Source organism: Octodon degus, unplaced genomic scaffold, assembly GCF_000260255.1.
Source record: "Octodon degus isolate 3935 unplaced genomic scaffold, OctDeg1.0 scaffold00216, whole genome shotgun sequence".
Taxonomy (NCBI): domain Eukaryota; kingdom Metazoa; phylum Chordata; class Mammalia; order Rodentia; family Octodontidae; genus Octodon; species Octodon degus.
In genome coordinates, this window is record NW_004524792.1 from 3,489,182 (window position 1) to 3,505,522 (window position 16,341).

The 16,341-nt window shown below is 39.9% G+C and overlaps 1 protein-coding gene across 3 annotated transcripts in view; it reads right to left on the bottom strand.

The window, feature by feature from the left end:
• The window catches only part of LOC111813719 (phosphatidylinositol 3,4,5-trisphosphate 3-phosphatase TPTE2-like), a 75,114-nt gene that overhangs the window by 31,091 nt on the left and 27,682 nt on the right, over positions 1 to 16,341 (bottom strand). For 2 of the 3 annotated variants that reach the window (XM_023705285.1, XM_023705284.1), the window contains 4 exons: positions 15,865 to 15,926; positions 8,366 to 8,446; positions 5,084 to 5,189; positions 1,363 to 1,439 (listed from right to left, as the gene is read on the bottom strand). In XM_023705285.1, coding sequence (XP_023561053.1) covers positions 1,363 to 1,439; positions 5,084 to 5,189; positions 8,366 to 8,446; positions 15,865 to 15,926 — 326 coding nt within the window. Of the gene's footprint in view, positions 1 to 1,362; positions 1,452 to 5,083; positions 5,190 to 8,365; positions 8,447 to 15,864; positions 15,927 to 16,341 lie in introns of all 3 variants that reach the window. The other variant, XM_023705282.1, reaches the window with a different exon arrangement.

Genomic DNA, 16,341 nt, shown 5'->3' on the forward strand with positions numbered 1-16,341 from the left:
AAACATAGCTTTGAAAACTAAGAGTAAAATATATAACAGTTATACAAACTCAAAATATTTTAATACCTCTAGATGTAGCATATAGAAAATAACAAAGATCATAATCCAGAAGGCAAGATAAGTTGCTGCATGGTCCTGGATAAAGAATAAAGAGCTCTAAAATGGTAATTATAGGGGCCAGGGAGATGGCTTAGTGGAATAAGCACTTCCCTGGCAGCGAAAGGGCCTAAGTTCAACCACCAGTTCCACAAGAAAAACAAGGTGTCTATCTAAAATGGTAGTTATGCAACATTGCCTAAAATATATTAGATGAACCCTATTAAAAGGTCATTGAAGATTTCCACAAAACAATATCGATCTTATATCAATTTATATGCATATTTTTCATATATGTGTGAGTCTGTATGTGTGCATAAAAGACAAGGAAGAAGTAATATAAAGTCAATGGAAAATGGAAATGCACATTTTAAAGTTTCTAATACTAGGAGAAAATATCATACCACATCTTATAAGGAGATTGTAAGTCAAAGATACAGTATAAATCACAAACAAAAATTAAGACAAAACAACATTCAGAAATTAATTAAAATTAAATATTTAAAAAAAAAAAAAAAGAAAGCTAAGGAGCAGGCCTGTGAATGTCCTCAGACAAGGAGGCCAAAACAAAAGGGGTTGGGGAGAATAATGTTGATAACTTAAAACACGAGATTTATGAAGAAAGCTTTCTTACTGTTTTAGCAAGAGCCTATAGTATTAAGCACTTCCATCTTTTAGCAGCACGGCTTCCAGCCCCAGTGCTTTGGGTACAGAGATTTCTCTCAGCCCCTAAGTATACTACTGCAGCGGCTCTCAGGGCACAGCCCACAGCGCCATGAGGACCCCCCTCAACCACAGACACCTGGGCCTAACTGCAGACTCCAGAAGGAATGCTTAGGGAGTGTAGTTTTAGGAACCTGCGTCTTTATGAGCTCCTAAGTAATTTTCAGGTATACTAAAATTTTAGAATCAATGCTATATATAATTAAAGATAAAAAGACCAAGAAGGTAACCGGCCAAGAATTGAAGTGAGTTTGAAATCTTGACAGGTCCCTGGGGATGTGTTCAGCCTTTGCGGGCAAAAGGAAGGCAGAGCAACACTCTGAGCTGGTCTATTCTGGGAAATGGCCTTAAAAAACTATTTTGAAAAATGAGGTAAAGGGGATTCTAATTTGCATCCAAACTCAGCATCTTGAAGGTAGATCAGGAACCTGAAAGCAACACGGCATCTCTTTGGGGTAAATCACGGTTTGGAAAAGCAGCATGCTAATTGGCATTGAGATTTCAAACCAACACTGAACTTTCAGTTCATGTGCTTTCTCTTACCCTGTAGTTGGAGGAAGAACAGGAAAAGACAATCTCCTGCTGCAGTGTGATCTGCACCTTGAGATCACTCCCATTGCCTTTACCAACACCTAAGCACAATTAAAAAGATTTGCCGGTTACAACAAAGTCAAAATGTCTTGCAATTGACATAGTAGATTTAAAAGAGAAAAATGATCCTAGTTAACAGGATGGTGATATTTAATCATTTGGTCCTCCAAGGATTTTGTCTCTGAAAGAGAAGCCTTCAAGGCCAGTTCTGACTCCCAAAGCAGAATGTTTTAGACTGGACAGAAAGAAAAACGTGTAGTTCAGCTTCTGAGAGAATCCCACTGCTTTACCTACCTAGAAAAAAACAAATTCAGGAAGTTGACTTGCAACTCTTCTTGCTACTATCTTTCTTTCTTCAGACTTCTAAGGATGGTATTTTTAAATAGCAGATAATCTAAACTCCTTTTGCCCTGCTTTCAATCTAGTTTCTAAAGCAATCTCTGGAAATAGAGGACAGTTGTACCCAAGCATTCTCTTGCTGTGCAGCGCTCACCTACACACATTCCCTCCAAATGACCCCACTTCCTTTAGCACTTCCCCAGAGAACTGCTTTCTGAAACTTTTAATTTAAACTTTTAAACATGGTTTCCAATTAACTTCATCCTCTTTCCTTTCAACCCTGCATATATCACCTGAACAAATATTCTAATAAGTCATACATTATTCAGTCTTAATTTTTCATTTCATATTCTGTCTTCATTTCATTTCATTTCGTTAGCACCCGGTTACCCATGTGCCATTAGGAGTTGTTGTCTCTTGCCTCAGTTCCCTCTGAGCCATTCTGGTTGCAGATTTCCCTTCCTCTGATGTCTACCAGAAATCACTTAAAATGTAGGAATAAATGAAATCAAGGAATTACCACATGCCAAGGACTCAGTATTGATTTCAATTCTCATATATTTAAACATTTTAAACCAAGTTAAGTGTAGCATTATTGGGAGGTGGGAGAAAACTTTATGAGATGGGGCCTACTGGGAGATTTTTAAAAATGTTTTTAGTACAGGGTCTACAGGGTCTCACTACACAGATCAGACTTGTAGGGATCCTCCTGTTTTCAACCTCCCAAGTGCTGGGATTAGCCACCACACCCAGTCTCAATCACTCTCTCAGCATGCCTCAGAGCGGGGCCAGCACTGCAGGCCAGAGATTGAACTCCAGTCCCTGACTAAGCAGGCACTTTAGTCAGCTGAGCTATCAAGCCAGCCCTTCTAGTGGGAGCTCTGAGGGCAGTGGGGGCCATGCCCTTGAAGAGGACCTTGGGACCCCACCCTCTTCCTTCTTTTGCACCCTGGCCAGGATGTAGTCTGACCCATTGTGTATTCTCCCTCTCTCCACAGACCCAAAGCAACAGGGCAAGCTCATCATAGGCTGAAGGCTCCGAACTGTGAGCCCAACTACCAAAGCTTTTTATCTCTGTAAGTTGATGCATCACAAGTATTTTTTACAGTAACAGGAGCCCGATAAAACTAAATGCTTCTGGTCTGCACACATACTTGTATTCATACGGTTAATCCCATTGGAAACAGGAGAAACAGAGGCAGCGTACACACCCAAGCTTAATACATGCTGTCAAACTACAGAGTTGCTTGTACAGCTGGGTTTAAATTTCTTTGTGGAGGGCCGGCCAGATAGCTCAGTAGATTATAGCGCTTGCTTAGGCAGATTTCAGCAGCTGAGGTTCGATCCCCGGGTGTGCTGGCCCCGCCCTGGGGCACACTGAGATGACTGAAATGGGATGTGGTGGTGTGTGCCTGTAATCCCAGCATTTGGGAGGCTGAGAACAGGTGGATCACTACAAGTCCCATCTGTGTAGTATGACCCTGTAGACCGTGTAGGCTCTGCACTAAATACAAATAAATAAATAAATAAATAAATAAATTTCTTAGTGGAAGAAAGTGCTCCAGCAGCAGGAAAGGCAGCAAGACAAAGCTGTTTCCGGGCTCCTAACATCTATTCCAGGAGACTGCATCTCCCCTCCTCCCCAACGGAGAGCTCTGCCTCAGTGGGGTCCCGAGGCAGCCCAACGGCAAGGCTCTGTGCCTGGCAATTCACACGGGTCCTGCGATGTGGCCTGGTGGGCTTCGTATCGGGTTTACAGTCTAGAGCGCCTTTTCACACAGTTTCTCAAGCAGTCACCTGCCAGAGCAGGCTGGATTCCAAGACTCAGCCTGCACAGTGCTTGTTCAGAAATTAGGCCCAAACTCCCCCCACACCCCAAACAAAGCCAGAAACCTTCCTAATCTGTTTCAGTTCTCCACTAAAATTCCTGGGGGAAACTAACCTATGTCAGTGATTTGGAAAAAAAAGCACTTTACAATTTAATGAGCAATTGTCCATTTTAAAGGCTTTTAGTAATTGGATAAAATATCAAAGAACATATGTCTAGATCTTATCTTTGTGACTCCTCGGAAGGCTGGGCATCCTAAGCTATCTGGGCGGATGCTAGCACCCTGCACCATGGCCTACCAAGTCCCGTGCTCAGCACCTCCTGGGCATGTGGCTGGCTCAGCCTCTGCTCAGAGCCTTAGGCCTCCTGCTGCCTCCCTTTGCCCGAAGGGGGCAGCAGCACAGAGAGTGGTGGAGAAACAGACAGGGCTGGAGCCTGTGCCCTCTCCCTGCTCTTTTTCTCACATCCCAGAAAAGAACAATCTGAGCAGTTGTCTGCTTTCCTGGGTGAGGGTAATTTTCAGTCACAGCTTCTCCTCTTTCCTGAAATTGTATTATTTTTATTTTTTTCTTTTGAACATTTTTCATTTTAAAATTCATCAACCTAACAAAAGTTTGAAGTAATCATGTCATTAATATAGAAGGTTTTACTGATTTTTTCATGTAATGCTAAAGGACATTTATTGCAACACATGAAAAAACACTCTCTATAGTCTAATTTTATCTTTCTTATGTGTACATGCAAGACAGATATCAGAGCCAGGTGATCAACATGCATGATTTCTACCCTCATCAGTCATATCAGCCCTTTCCATACCTTTTTTTAATATTTTAATAATTTTATTGAGAAAGAAGTAGCAATGAATAATTTCAAAGCATGTTAGTAGTACAGTTATAATAATTAATACATTGCATATTGTTGTCTTTGTAGTATAAGATACAGACATGATATCTTGTCTAAACACTATTAGTTCAAACCTTCTTCTCATTGAACTAAGAGAAAGTAGCTGTATATTTATGCTATTTTGTATATACAGATATATATATTTTTTCTACTACAAAATGGTCCATTTATATCCTGACATTTTAGAAGCAGCTAAATTGGCAGAAAATAAAGGAAAATGCTTGTTCTTCAGGTATTTAAGGCATCTTGATGGAGATGAGAGAGGGTTACAGGAGGAGAGAGGGGGAAGGGAGAAGGGGTGACAGGGGACAAGGGCCTCTGAAAGGAGCAGGTGAGAAAATGGTATCGGGCACCTTGGCCAAGATGAGCCCTGAGCTGAGGAGCAACAAAAGGAAGCTGCAGGACAGCAAAGGGCTGAGGACACAACCACACGTCACTGGCCACGGGCGGCTTCAGGGCAAGAAGAGTTCACAACAGAAGGAGTGGACGGAGACGGCAGTGGAGCTAAGATTACCTGTATCTTCAATGATGAGCAAAGCTCCTTCAGTTAGTGGGAACCCTGGCCCTCCTGCCCAATCCTTCCATTGTAAATATGGCACTTACCATGAATTGAATAAATAATGAATTTTTTTATCTTGAGTACTTTTCTAGGAGGAAGAGTCCTGTTGTACAAAGTTGTCAGTTTCTCAAAATAGTCAACGTATCTGTTCTGTAAAGCAACAGAAGCTTTGACTTAAGTGGGGATGAAAAGTTTAAAGTCAGCCTTCCTCGTTTTCTTCCTCCCTGGGTCCCTCCTTCCTCCCACAATCCCTTCCTCTTCTCACCTCTTTCCCTTCTTTCTTTTTGCAAATAACTCTTTAAAGGCACATTTACATAAAGGGTACATCTATTTATAGGTCAGCATTGCATCACCCAGCATTTTAATGTATGCTGCCCCATGCTGTGGGTAAGGGACATGGAAAGAACCAGTTCCCGGGCAAGGGGCTACCTGTACTTAAAGCGCAACTGATTAGAACTAAGAACAGCACAGCCACAATACTATCGACCTGGGTATAAAACTTCACTGTGACCAAGTCAAGGGAAGGTTTATGATGTGCTACAGCCTCGTCCCACTAATGGGAGGAAGGTGTCTGCGAGCCCTGCAGGGAAAGCCTTCCTCGTGGTCTAGGAGGGCAGTCAGTCTTTGTTCCTGCTGGGTACAGTGTCTTTTCACTTTCCACTTTCCACTTCTGCTTTTGCAAGGAAGCCCTGGAATTCTCCTAGCCTCATCATTTCCCTCTGGCAAGTCACCCACAAGGTTTTCCGCGGACTTACAATGCTGAATCAATTGGACAGTGCTAATTAGATTAAGTGGCATAATTTCCACTAGAAATGTAACTGGCAAGGGAAACAGAATTTTAAAAATTAGACTTTTTTTTTTCCTTTTAGAGATAAGCAACTTCCCTAAACTTTTTCCTGCTGAGCCCACAGCCAAAACCCTCTTCTGCCCAGCCCTAAATAAGTGACGGAATACAAAGGTGCCAGCCCTGGGAGACCAGGAGCCTGCTGAAAGAGGAGGAGCTGAAGATGGCTGGAGGTCATGAAGCAAGTGTGAAGCTCTGTACTGTCTGTCTGTGTCACCTGCTCCATTCCTTACTATAAAAGACCCTTGACCCCTGTAAGTGGCAAAGTGGTGATTTGAGGCAAATAGGCCACTGCATTTCCTTGGAGCTAGCTTGAATTAAGTCCTTTCTCCAAAAGGAGACTGATTATATAGCCTACTCTGATCTGGTCAGCAGCAAGCAGATGAACTTAAGCATATGAGCCTAAGGGGCCAGTGACAGAAAGAACCATTTTGAAACAGGCTCTTGCAAGCTCTAACAAAGGGGTAGATGCAATGCGGTCAGTATAAAGAACCACAGTGCAGCAGCAGACTGTGGCAGCGGCTAAGAATTATCACCCACCAGAGGGCACTCTGTCCTGGGCCTCAACAACACCAGTGTTAAAGCTGCAGCTCAGTCCTAAGGTTGTTTTTGGTGCCAGTGAGTCAGGAAATGCAGCGGTTGTGGCCTGGCTGTGCTAGTTCTGAGCCAAAGTTCAGGAGACTGGATGAGGAGCCAAGGGAAGAGGAAGAGCAGATACATGGGGAAAGGTGTTGCAGCAGATGCACTTAACATCCTTCTGGTTTCCACAGCAGGTTCTCCACCTTCCACTAAAGGACCCACTAAGCCCCCAGGATGCTTTTGTCCTCACACTTCCTTCTTGAAGCTTAAAAGGGGTTTGCAGGAGAAGTTCATACAGCTCCCCCCAGTAGGTGCTCACTACAAATAAAGAAGTAGTGAGGTCTGGGCACTCACTACTAGGGGGGAGGTCTGGGCATGGAATACAAAGGGTACAAAGATTGGTAAGCCATGGGCTAATCCTTTAAATGGGAAATAAAATACCTACTCAAAACAGCTAGAAAACAATGTACAGTGACTTAGTCTCTAAAGAAACTCAAAAGGCTGTAAGAAGTGACAAAGCAAGGGACAATTTCAGGCTGGGAAGGAAAAGAAACTTGACTGGCATGATGGTGTAAAGTGCCAAGAGACCTCGAAACAGCAAGGCCCTAGCGTGGGGGAGTGCAGATGAACATTGTGAGAGAAAGCTTTATGGCAGAGGGCCAGCTCTAGGCATCAAGCTTGGAGCTGTGCAAGGGGCCGTTGTAGATTTTGAGCACAGCAATGGCCCGATTGGAGCTACCCTTGGGTGAGCTCATATGCCATGGTTAGCTTATGGAAAGTGCTCTGGCGCCCCATTTTCTGGGACCACCACAAAGCTATTTTTCTTCTCCTTACTTCCAATAAACATTCTCCTAACATCTTCCTTTTCATCCATGATTTCAATCTTGGACATAATAAGATAAAGTTTGTATAGTGATAGCTGTTCAATCAGGTGTTTTCAGTTTTTATGCTAGATGCCATTGTGAGATACTTATGAGGTAAAATGATCGATGACTGGCATTTCTTCATGATAATCTATGTTTAGGGAAAGAAAAAGCAAAGAGTGATATACAGGAGATTGAGGGGAGTGGAAAGGAATAGAAGAAACATTGGTTATGGGCTGATATGATTAGTATAAGAAGCTTTATTATATGGTCCACTTGACTTCTGTGTATGTTTGAAAATCCCCACAATAGAATGTTTCTGGCATAGATTTCACACGGGATTACAAATATTAAATGAGGTGTATGCATGCCACAGCCTCTGCTATATAATAGGATTTTTGAAAAAAATCTGTCCTCCTTTAATTCTTTTTCAAAATATAGCATCTCCCACTTTTTCTCCCCTTGAAAGGAATCATCTAGAAATAGTCTTTGCAATATCTCTTGGAGGTTCAATTGCTTGATGACTTAACAGGGGTTTATGAAAGATTCAGTTCCTTTGTTCAGGAAAATCAAAGTCCAGTGACTGGAGACAGCCTGAAGGGGTTGGAGCCTTAGGAACTAGACCTTATTGCTTGGAGGGAAATCATTTGCTTTTCTGTTTTTTAGGTTGAGACAGGGTCTCACTATGTAGTTGAGGCTGTCCTTAAGCTCATGGGCCTCAAACCCTCAGTGTTCCTCCTGCCTCAGCCTCCTGAGTGCTGAGATTGCAGATGTGCACCACCATGCCCCGCTGGAAAGTCACCTCTAGAACAACAACAAATAGAAAATGGAAGGCAGACTGTTCAGGGGATTATAATGCGCTATCCAAGCAGAGAAAGGTCTTAAACATGACTCAGCTCCTGCAAGGGATCAAGGCCTGCTGCAGGGTGCCCAAGTGCGGCTGCCCATTGCCACAGAAGAATCTAAAAAGATAAATAACAGGTGCCAATTCTAACCTATTCGTTTTGCCACCACCCTCCCCCCAAAAGAAGAATGCTTACCTGAGAAGGAGTTTCTATTCCTTGAAATTTAGTGCTGCTGGTTTTATCTGTTCGTCGTTCCCCAAAATAGTAAATACTCTCCTATGGAAAAAGGGTTAATACATTGGTGGTTCCACACACTCTTCCCTCTCTTACGTCATGCCTTGTTAAAATCTATGCAGGCACATCATTTCCTTAAGCCAGTGACATTTGGGTAGAGGTTATCCAAAGAAACGAAGTGAATAAAGCCACCTAAGACCCCAAAATTCATAAAGACATGGAATTTGAGAGTTGAAAAGCCTTAAAAATTCTTTTGTTTGTCTTTTGGAGACAGGGCCTCACTCTGTAGTTCAGGCTGGTCTTGGCCTAGGCTGTAAAGCAATCACAGAGCTCTGCCTATCTCAGCCTCCCGAGTGCTAGGCTTACAGGCACGTACCATCATGCCCAGCACCTTAGGGTTTTTTTTTAGTCCAGCCTTTATTTCTATCTTCCATTTAATAAACTAGAAGACTGAGCTCTAAAGAAATCATGTGAGCTGTTATGGATACAGTGCATTTAAAAGTGACACAGGCCTGCAGCACAAGTGCCGAGTTATCAGTCCAGAGCGCTGCTAAACATTTTATGTTTGAAACAAGAGTCCATGTTAAGAAACCTCTTGCTCTCACACACCCACACAGACACACAGAGAACACTTCCCTTTTAATACTTTCTATTCTGCTCCATTCTTATTAATTTAAGAAGTTTTTCAGAATCCTGTAATTCAATTTCACAGCTCACTGATGACAATTATACTTTGAAAAACACTATTCTAGAATGCCATTTTTTTCTTTTCCCTCCCTCCCTGTCCCACCTGCCCCCCAGACCCTCAGGCACCGGTCACACTGACTGGGCCCTAGGACCACTGAGCGTTATGCCCCTGCACAGGGCATGGGGATAGAATGTCCATTTTCAAAACCTTTGTTTCTCAAATTAGAAATCAGAAAAGTGGTCTGGGGAGATGGCTCAATAGAATAAGCGCTTCCCTGGCAAATGCAAGGGCCTGAGTTCAATCCCTGGTTCCACCAAAAAAAGAAAAAGAAAGAAATCAGAAAAGCAGCAGGTGGAGTTAGAGATCTGGACATGGTGCAGCGCCTGCAGCTTCTCTTCTTTGAACTACAGGTCACAGGATGAAAAGGGCTGTTGGGGTCGGTCCTGTAATGGGCAACTTCTCAGCAAGACTGGCAGGAAGATAACTGAGAACCGTGCTTGCAGAGATAGAAACAGCTCACATTCTCTTCAAAGAAATATCTACCAAATGCCTATCAACATGGGAATGGATGAAAAAGATGCGATATTTTTACATAATGGAGTATTACTCAGCTATAAAGAAAGATTAACTTTTATAGGTTAATGGATGCAACTAGAGACACACTCATCAGTGAAATAAATCGTGCCTGCACATGGAAACGTTGTATTATCTCCCTAGTGTAAGAACCTGAAAGAGAAGGTACGATCCAAAGGATCCAATAGATACTGTGAAAGGGAAAGGAACTGTGTGAAGGGAACGAACAGCTGGGATGAGGGAAAAGAAAAGAGAAATGAAGGACACACACACACACACACACACACACATGCATGCATGATAGCTATGATAATTGTACAATTAATTTCTATTAGCTCATTGAAATGACCACTTAGCACTTATATTGTTTGATCATTTTGCATGCCTGTACCTGGTAATCTGAGCAACTACTTTGAGGATAACAATATGCACATGACAACCATTGGTAATTTTCTATCATCTTGTTTTGAAATTTTGTATCATTTTATGTTCTCTTTAAAATAAAAAGAAAGAAATATCTAAAGGTGACAGAACTCCTAAATACCAACGATGGAGGAATAACTATATACATGAGAGACTGTGTTCTGTGTTAGAACATTAGTTCACTTAACAATTCTAAGGAGGGTCCTGGCCTTTTGGAGAGCTTATCTAACTGATCTCAGAATTCTTTTTCTTTTTGTTCTTCATCTTTTAATGGAAAAATTGTTTTAAAAATTCATAACAAAATATTCCATGATCAATTCTTTTCTTTTTTTGTGGTACCGGGGATTGAACTCAGGACCTTGCACTTGCCAGGGAAGTGCTTATTCTACTGAGCCATCTCCCCAGCCTCCTCAGAACAAAATAATAGGAGGATAACAATAGTTAATACATTGAGTATTATTATCCTTAAAGTAGTTAGTCAGAATACAAGATATGGACATAGAAATTCTCCAAATGATATTAGGACAAGCTTTTCCTTTCAGTAAATAAGAGAAGCTAATAGTATAGCTATCTTTTATTTTTTCCTTTTGAACAATTTCTTTCCATTTCACAATATCTACTGTTCATTTCAGACCTTATTTACTCTTTGAATTCCTCACACCAGGGAGATGATACAATGTTTACATATAGAAGTCTGATTTATTTATCTTATGAGTATAGTCTCTAGTTGCACCCATTTACCTATAAAAGTCTCAAGTTTATCCTTCTTTATGGCTGAGTACTATTCCATTGTATAAAAAGATCACATCCTTTTTTTTTAATCCATTGCTCAGTTGGTGAGCATTTGGGTTGTTTCTAAAATTTAGTTGTTCCAGATTGTGCTGCTATAAACATGGGTGAATGTGTATCATTGTGGTATTATGCTTTTAATTCTTTTGGAAGACACTCAGAAAAGGAATGGCTGAGTCAAATGGAAACTCTAGCCCTAATATTTGAGGAATCTTCATACTGACTTCGCCAGTGGTTGCGCTAGCCTGCACTCCGACCAACAGTGGAGAAAGATTCTTTTTCACCTCATCACCTCCAGCATATTTTAATGGTTGACTGCTTGATGACAGCCATTTTTTATGGAGTAAGATGAAATCTCAGTTATGTTTTAATTTGAATGTCTTGAATAACCAGTGATGTTGAATGTTTTGCAAATATTTCCTCGCCATCTGAATTTCCTCACCTGAGAAGTGTGTATTCATCTTCAGATGCTCAGTTTTTGGATTGTCTTTGAATCTGGGGACCTGATTTTTTTCAACTCTTTGTACGCTCTGGATGTAAGTCCTTTGTCTGAGGTCCAAGTTGTTGACTCTGAAGTATTTTCGGTGTGGTCCGTGTTTTGTTTATGAAGTCTCTGCTCATACCTATGTCTTCAGGATTTCTTCTGACTTTCTCTTCCAGTAGTTATGTTTTAATATTTAGATCTTTGATCTATTTTTAGTTTAGTTCAGTGTGTGATGGTAGACATGGGTAGACATTAGTGTTCAGCATTTGGAAAGCCAGTTTTTCCATCAGTATTTATTAAAGAGGCTGTCTTTCCGCAGTGAATATGTGTGGCCTCTTTGTCAAAGATAAGGTGGTTGAGTACGTTTGTAGTTGTGTCTGCATCTTCTAATCTGCTCCATTGATCCTCAGGTCTGTTTTGTTGGGATTTTTTTTTTTGCCAGTACCATGCTGATTTTGTCATAGTAGCTTTGCAGTATAACTTCAAGTCAGGGATTGTGATGCCTACTGCCTTGCCCTTGTTATCCAGAACTGTTTTGCTATTATAGGTCCCTTCTGTTTTCAAATGAATTTTAGGAGTGTTTTCTACAGTTCTGTGAGGTATACTAACAGTATTTTGGTCAAGGTTGCATTAAATCTATGTAACAATTTTGGGAGTATGGCCATTTTCACTATGTTGGTTTTTCCTATTCAGGAACAGGGATATCTTTCCATTTTATGATATCTTCTTTAACCTTTCTCAGAGAACTGCAGCTTTCAATGTATAGCTCTTTTACTTCCTTTGTTAGATTGATTCCTAAGTTTTGGATGCTACTGTGAAGGGTGTGGATTCTGTAATTTCTCTCTTAGTGAATTTGTGTACAGAATGAAATTGATTTTTGACTGCTGACTTTGTATCAAGATATACTACTGAATTTGCTTAATAAATCTAGAATTCTTTTAGTGGAATTTTTGGGGTCTTTTATGTAGAGTATCATATCATCTGTGAAAAACAATAATTTAGCTTCTTTCCTATCTTTATACCTTTTATTTGTTTCTCCTGTCTAATTGCTCTGGCTAATATTTCTTGAATTGCATTCAATAGGAGTAGTGGTAGCAGACAACCCTGTCTTGTTCTTGATTTTAGAGTGAAGGCTTTCAGTTTTTGATAATTTAATATGATGTTGGCTATTGGTTTGTCAGAGAGGACTTTTATCAAATTAAGATAAAGACTATCTACTCCAGTTGGCCAAACTGCATACCTGGAATAAACCCTGCTTGGTCATTTGATGACTTGCTGCACTCTGTTTGTCATCACTTTATTGAGAATTTTTGCATCCATATCACTAGGGGGATTGTACAGTGATGTACAATCACTTTCTCTCTCTCTCTCTCTCTCTCTCTCTCTCTCTCTCTCTCTCTCTCTCTCTCTCTCTCAAATCCTTCTTTGGTTTTGGTGCAAGGATAATACTTGCTTCTAGAAATGATTTTGAGAGTGTTATTTTCCTGTCCATTTCAGTGAAGAGTTGGAATAGTAATGGCTTTAGATCTTCTCTGAGTTTCTTGCAGAACCCAGATGCATGTGTATCTGTTAGGACCTAAGCTTTTCTTAGCTGGTAGGTTTTTAATTAAATTTTCAATTTCATTGCCAAATAGGTTATTCAGAATTTTTATATCTCTTGATTCAGCTTTGGTAGTTCATATGTACCTAGGAATCCGTCTATTTTTTCTGTTTTCCATTTTATTAGAATAAAGTTTCTCAGAGTAGGTATTGATGATCTTCTGGATTTCTACAGAATCTGTGGTGACTTCACCCTTTTCATTCCTAATGGTATGATTTGAGTGTTTTCTTCCTTTTTTGCTATGGTTGACTAAAGATCTGTTGATTTATTTAATCTTTCAAAGAAATAATGCTTGGATTCATTCATTCTTTGAATTGTTTTTTTAATCTCAAATTAATTGCATGAATTTCTGCTCTGTTCTTTATCACTTCTTTCTTCATATAATTTTTGACTTGACTTATTCTTTTTTTAATAGAACTTTGACATTTAATATTAGGTTGTTTATTTGAGCTCTTTCTGTCTTTCTGACATGGGTTTCATCACTATAAATTTCCTTCTTACAATTGCTTTCATTGTATCCCATACATGGTGCTATGCTGTATCAGAATTGTCATTTAGCAGTAGACACTCTTTAATTTCTTCAGCTGTATTTGTGATCCATTGGTTGTTCAAGAGGGTGTTATTTAGTTTCCATGTGTCTCAGTTGTTTTCTCTCATTGTTGGGACAAAATACCCCACACCCAAAATTAAGGAAGAAAAGGTTTGCTTAGATCACATTTAGTGGAAGTTTCATACTTGGCTAGCTCAGTCCATACTCAGCTGGCTCCAAGACAGAGTCACATGTAGCAGAGGGCAGCAGCTCATGGCAGTAGAAAAACAGCAAAGAGGAAAGGGGGAGCAGTGGCTGTAGCAGCTAGCAAGCCTCTCCCTTCCTCACACTGTATGCAGATTACTCATCCCAGGACAGGTGTAGCACTCACACCCATAATCCCAGCAGTACTCACACCCATAATCCCCACATTGGATCATGAATTAATCACAAACTCTAGAAGCCACCTCAATGACTGCAGGAGGCTTTGCGGGGACAACTAGACACAAACCATAACACCATGTATTTATGAAGATTTTATGATTTCTTTTGCAGTTGATTTCCAATTCCATTACACTCTGGTCAGATAATATGCATAGGATTATTTCAATTCCTTTGCACTTACACATGTCCTATGGGCTAGCATATGGTCTATTTTAGAGACTCGCCCATGTGGAATTGAGAAGAAAGTGTACTATGATGTTTTGGGGTGGAACACTTTATAGATGTCTACTAAGTCCAGTTGTTCACAGGTTTCATTCAGTTCTAATATTTCTTTATTGATTTTTGTGTAGTTGCTCCACCTATTTGTGGCAGTGGGGCATTAACTTCCTCCCTTAATGTTGTGTTACTGCTCAGTTGATTTTTCATGTCTGTTAATACTTGTTTTCTATTGCCAAGTGCTCTTGTATTTGGTGCGCATGTATTTATGACTGTAATCTCAGAGTTTTCCCTTAATAAGAATGTAAAGACCTTCTTTATCTCCTTTGATCTGTCTTGGCTTGAAGCTCACATATTCTGCAGAGAGAATAGCTATCCCTGCTTTGCTCTGGGTTCCTGTCATATGCAATATTGTTTTCCATTCTTTGACTTTTGTTCTACGAATTTTCTTTCTAGTTAAATGTGGTTTTTGCATGCAGCATGTTGTTGGATGTTGCTTCTTAATCCATTCTGCCAGTCTTTTTTTTTTTTTTTTTTTTTTTGGATTGGTGAGTGGAGACTATTTACATTGATGATTACAACTGACATGTATTGATCTACCCTTGTCATATTATTACCTTCTGTTGGTTCCTTGTCTTTTCCCTGTGTAGTTGCTTTTCCTGCCTGGTGGCTTACTCCTACTGGTGTTCCTGGATTTGTGAACACTGATTTCTCTGTGCAATGTCTTTCAGAACACACTGTAGATCTGGTTTGGTGGTCATGAATTTCTTCAGTTGTTCTGTATCATGGAAGTATCATATTTCTCCATTAATTCTGAAAGAGAGTCTTTTTTTTTTTTTTTTTTTTTTAAGACAGGGTCACACTATATATTCTAGGCTGGCCTTTGCTTCACTATGTAACCCAGCCTGGACTTTCAAACATAGCAATCCTCCTGTCTTAACCTCCTAAGTGCTGGGATTGCAGGCATCAGACACCACACCTGGCTATTTGATATTATTCTTGTAATGAAGAAAGAAATTATACTTTCTTCTTGTGATGAAGAAGGAAATTATACCACCAGTGGTAAGGTGAGTGAAGCATCTTGATTATAGATTTTGCATTTGTAAAACTCATTTGACCCTCATCCTGCCCCTTCTAGATCCTGCCTGTATTTAAAATGTTAGTGATGCATGTAGCACGGAAATTTTTGGCAATGATTTTTATTTAAAAATAATGCATTATAATGTTATTTATGTTAGTTACCTAGAGTTTTGGCATTCCAGTTAAAAAGGAGGCATCAAATCAGGCTTTCTAAAATCCACCTCTTCAATTTCACTTAGTATTATGACTCAATAAATAATCTTTAAAAAATTAATTTTATTGGTATACTTTGACATGCAGAATGATCACATTCTTCATAGCAAATGTGCACTTGTACATCATATATGGCAATTACTTTCTTTTCCAATCCCTTTCCTCTACTTCAATCATTCTTCTCCCTTCATAAAACTTTGTTTCTACTGGTTTTCTTGTACTCTTTTTGGTTTTGGTTCCATCCCTGTTCCAACCCTTGTTCCCCTTTCCATGGGAACATTTTTCATCTTACTTCTCAATACTTATGCTCTATTTTGGTCCTTATTTACCCTCAAACAGTAATCCCAATGTTGTACCAATGATATTTCAGACATAGAAAATTCAACTGATAAGGTAGCGTATACAATAGCATCTGGCATACCTTTGCAGTTAAGAACAATCTGCAGACAATGAGGCAGGTGCAAACCATTGTTCCAGTTCTTCCTAGAAAAGAAAAGAAGCCAGTTCAAGGAGCCACTGTTCACTGAAGTGCTGGCATAAGAAACACTTGGAGCTGCTGATTTCTGCTGGTCTATTGAAAGGAGCAGTTAATGCTTAATTTTTTTTCTTCTTATTAATTTTTTATAACTTTCTCTAAACCAGTTTTTCAGGTTTATATTTGTTAACCTACACAATTCATTTGAAGATAACATTATGTAATACAACAACTATTAGGGCTTGGGAGATAGCTCAGTAGAAAAAGTGCTTGCCTGACAAGTGCAAGGGCCAGAGTTCAGTCCACAGCAAGAACCACAGTTCAATCCGCCAAAAAAAAAAAAAAAAAAAAAAAGTTAAATTTCTATTATCTGCTTAATGAAATTTTGTATCATATCTAATTTTTTTTTTACCATTTTGTACT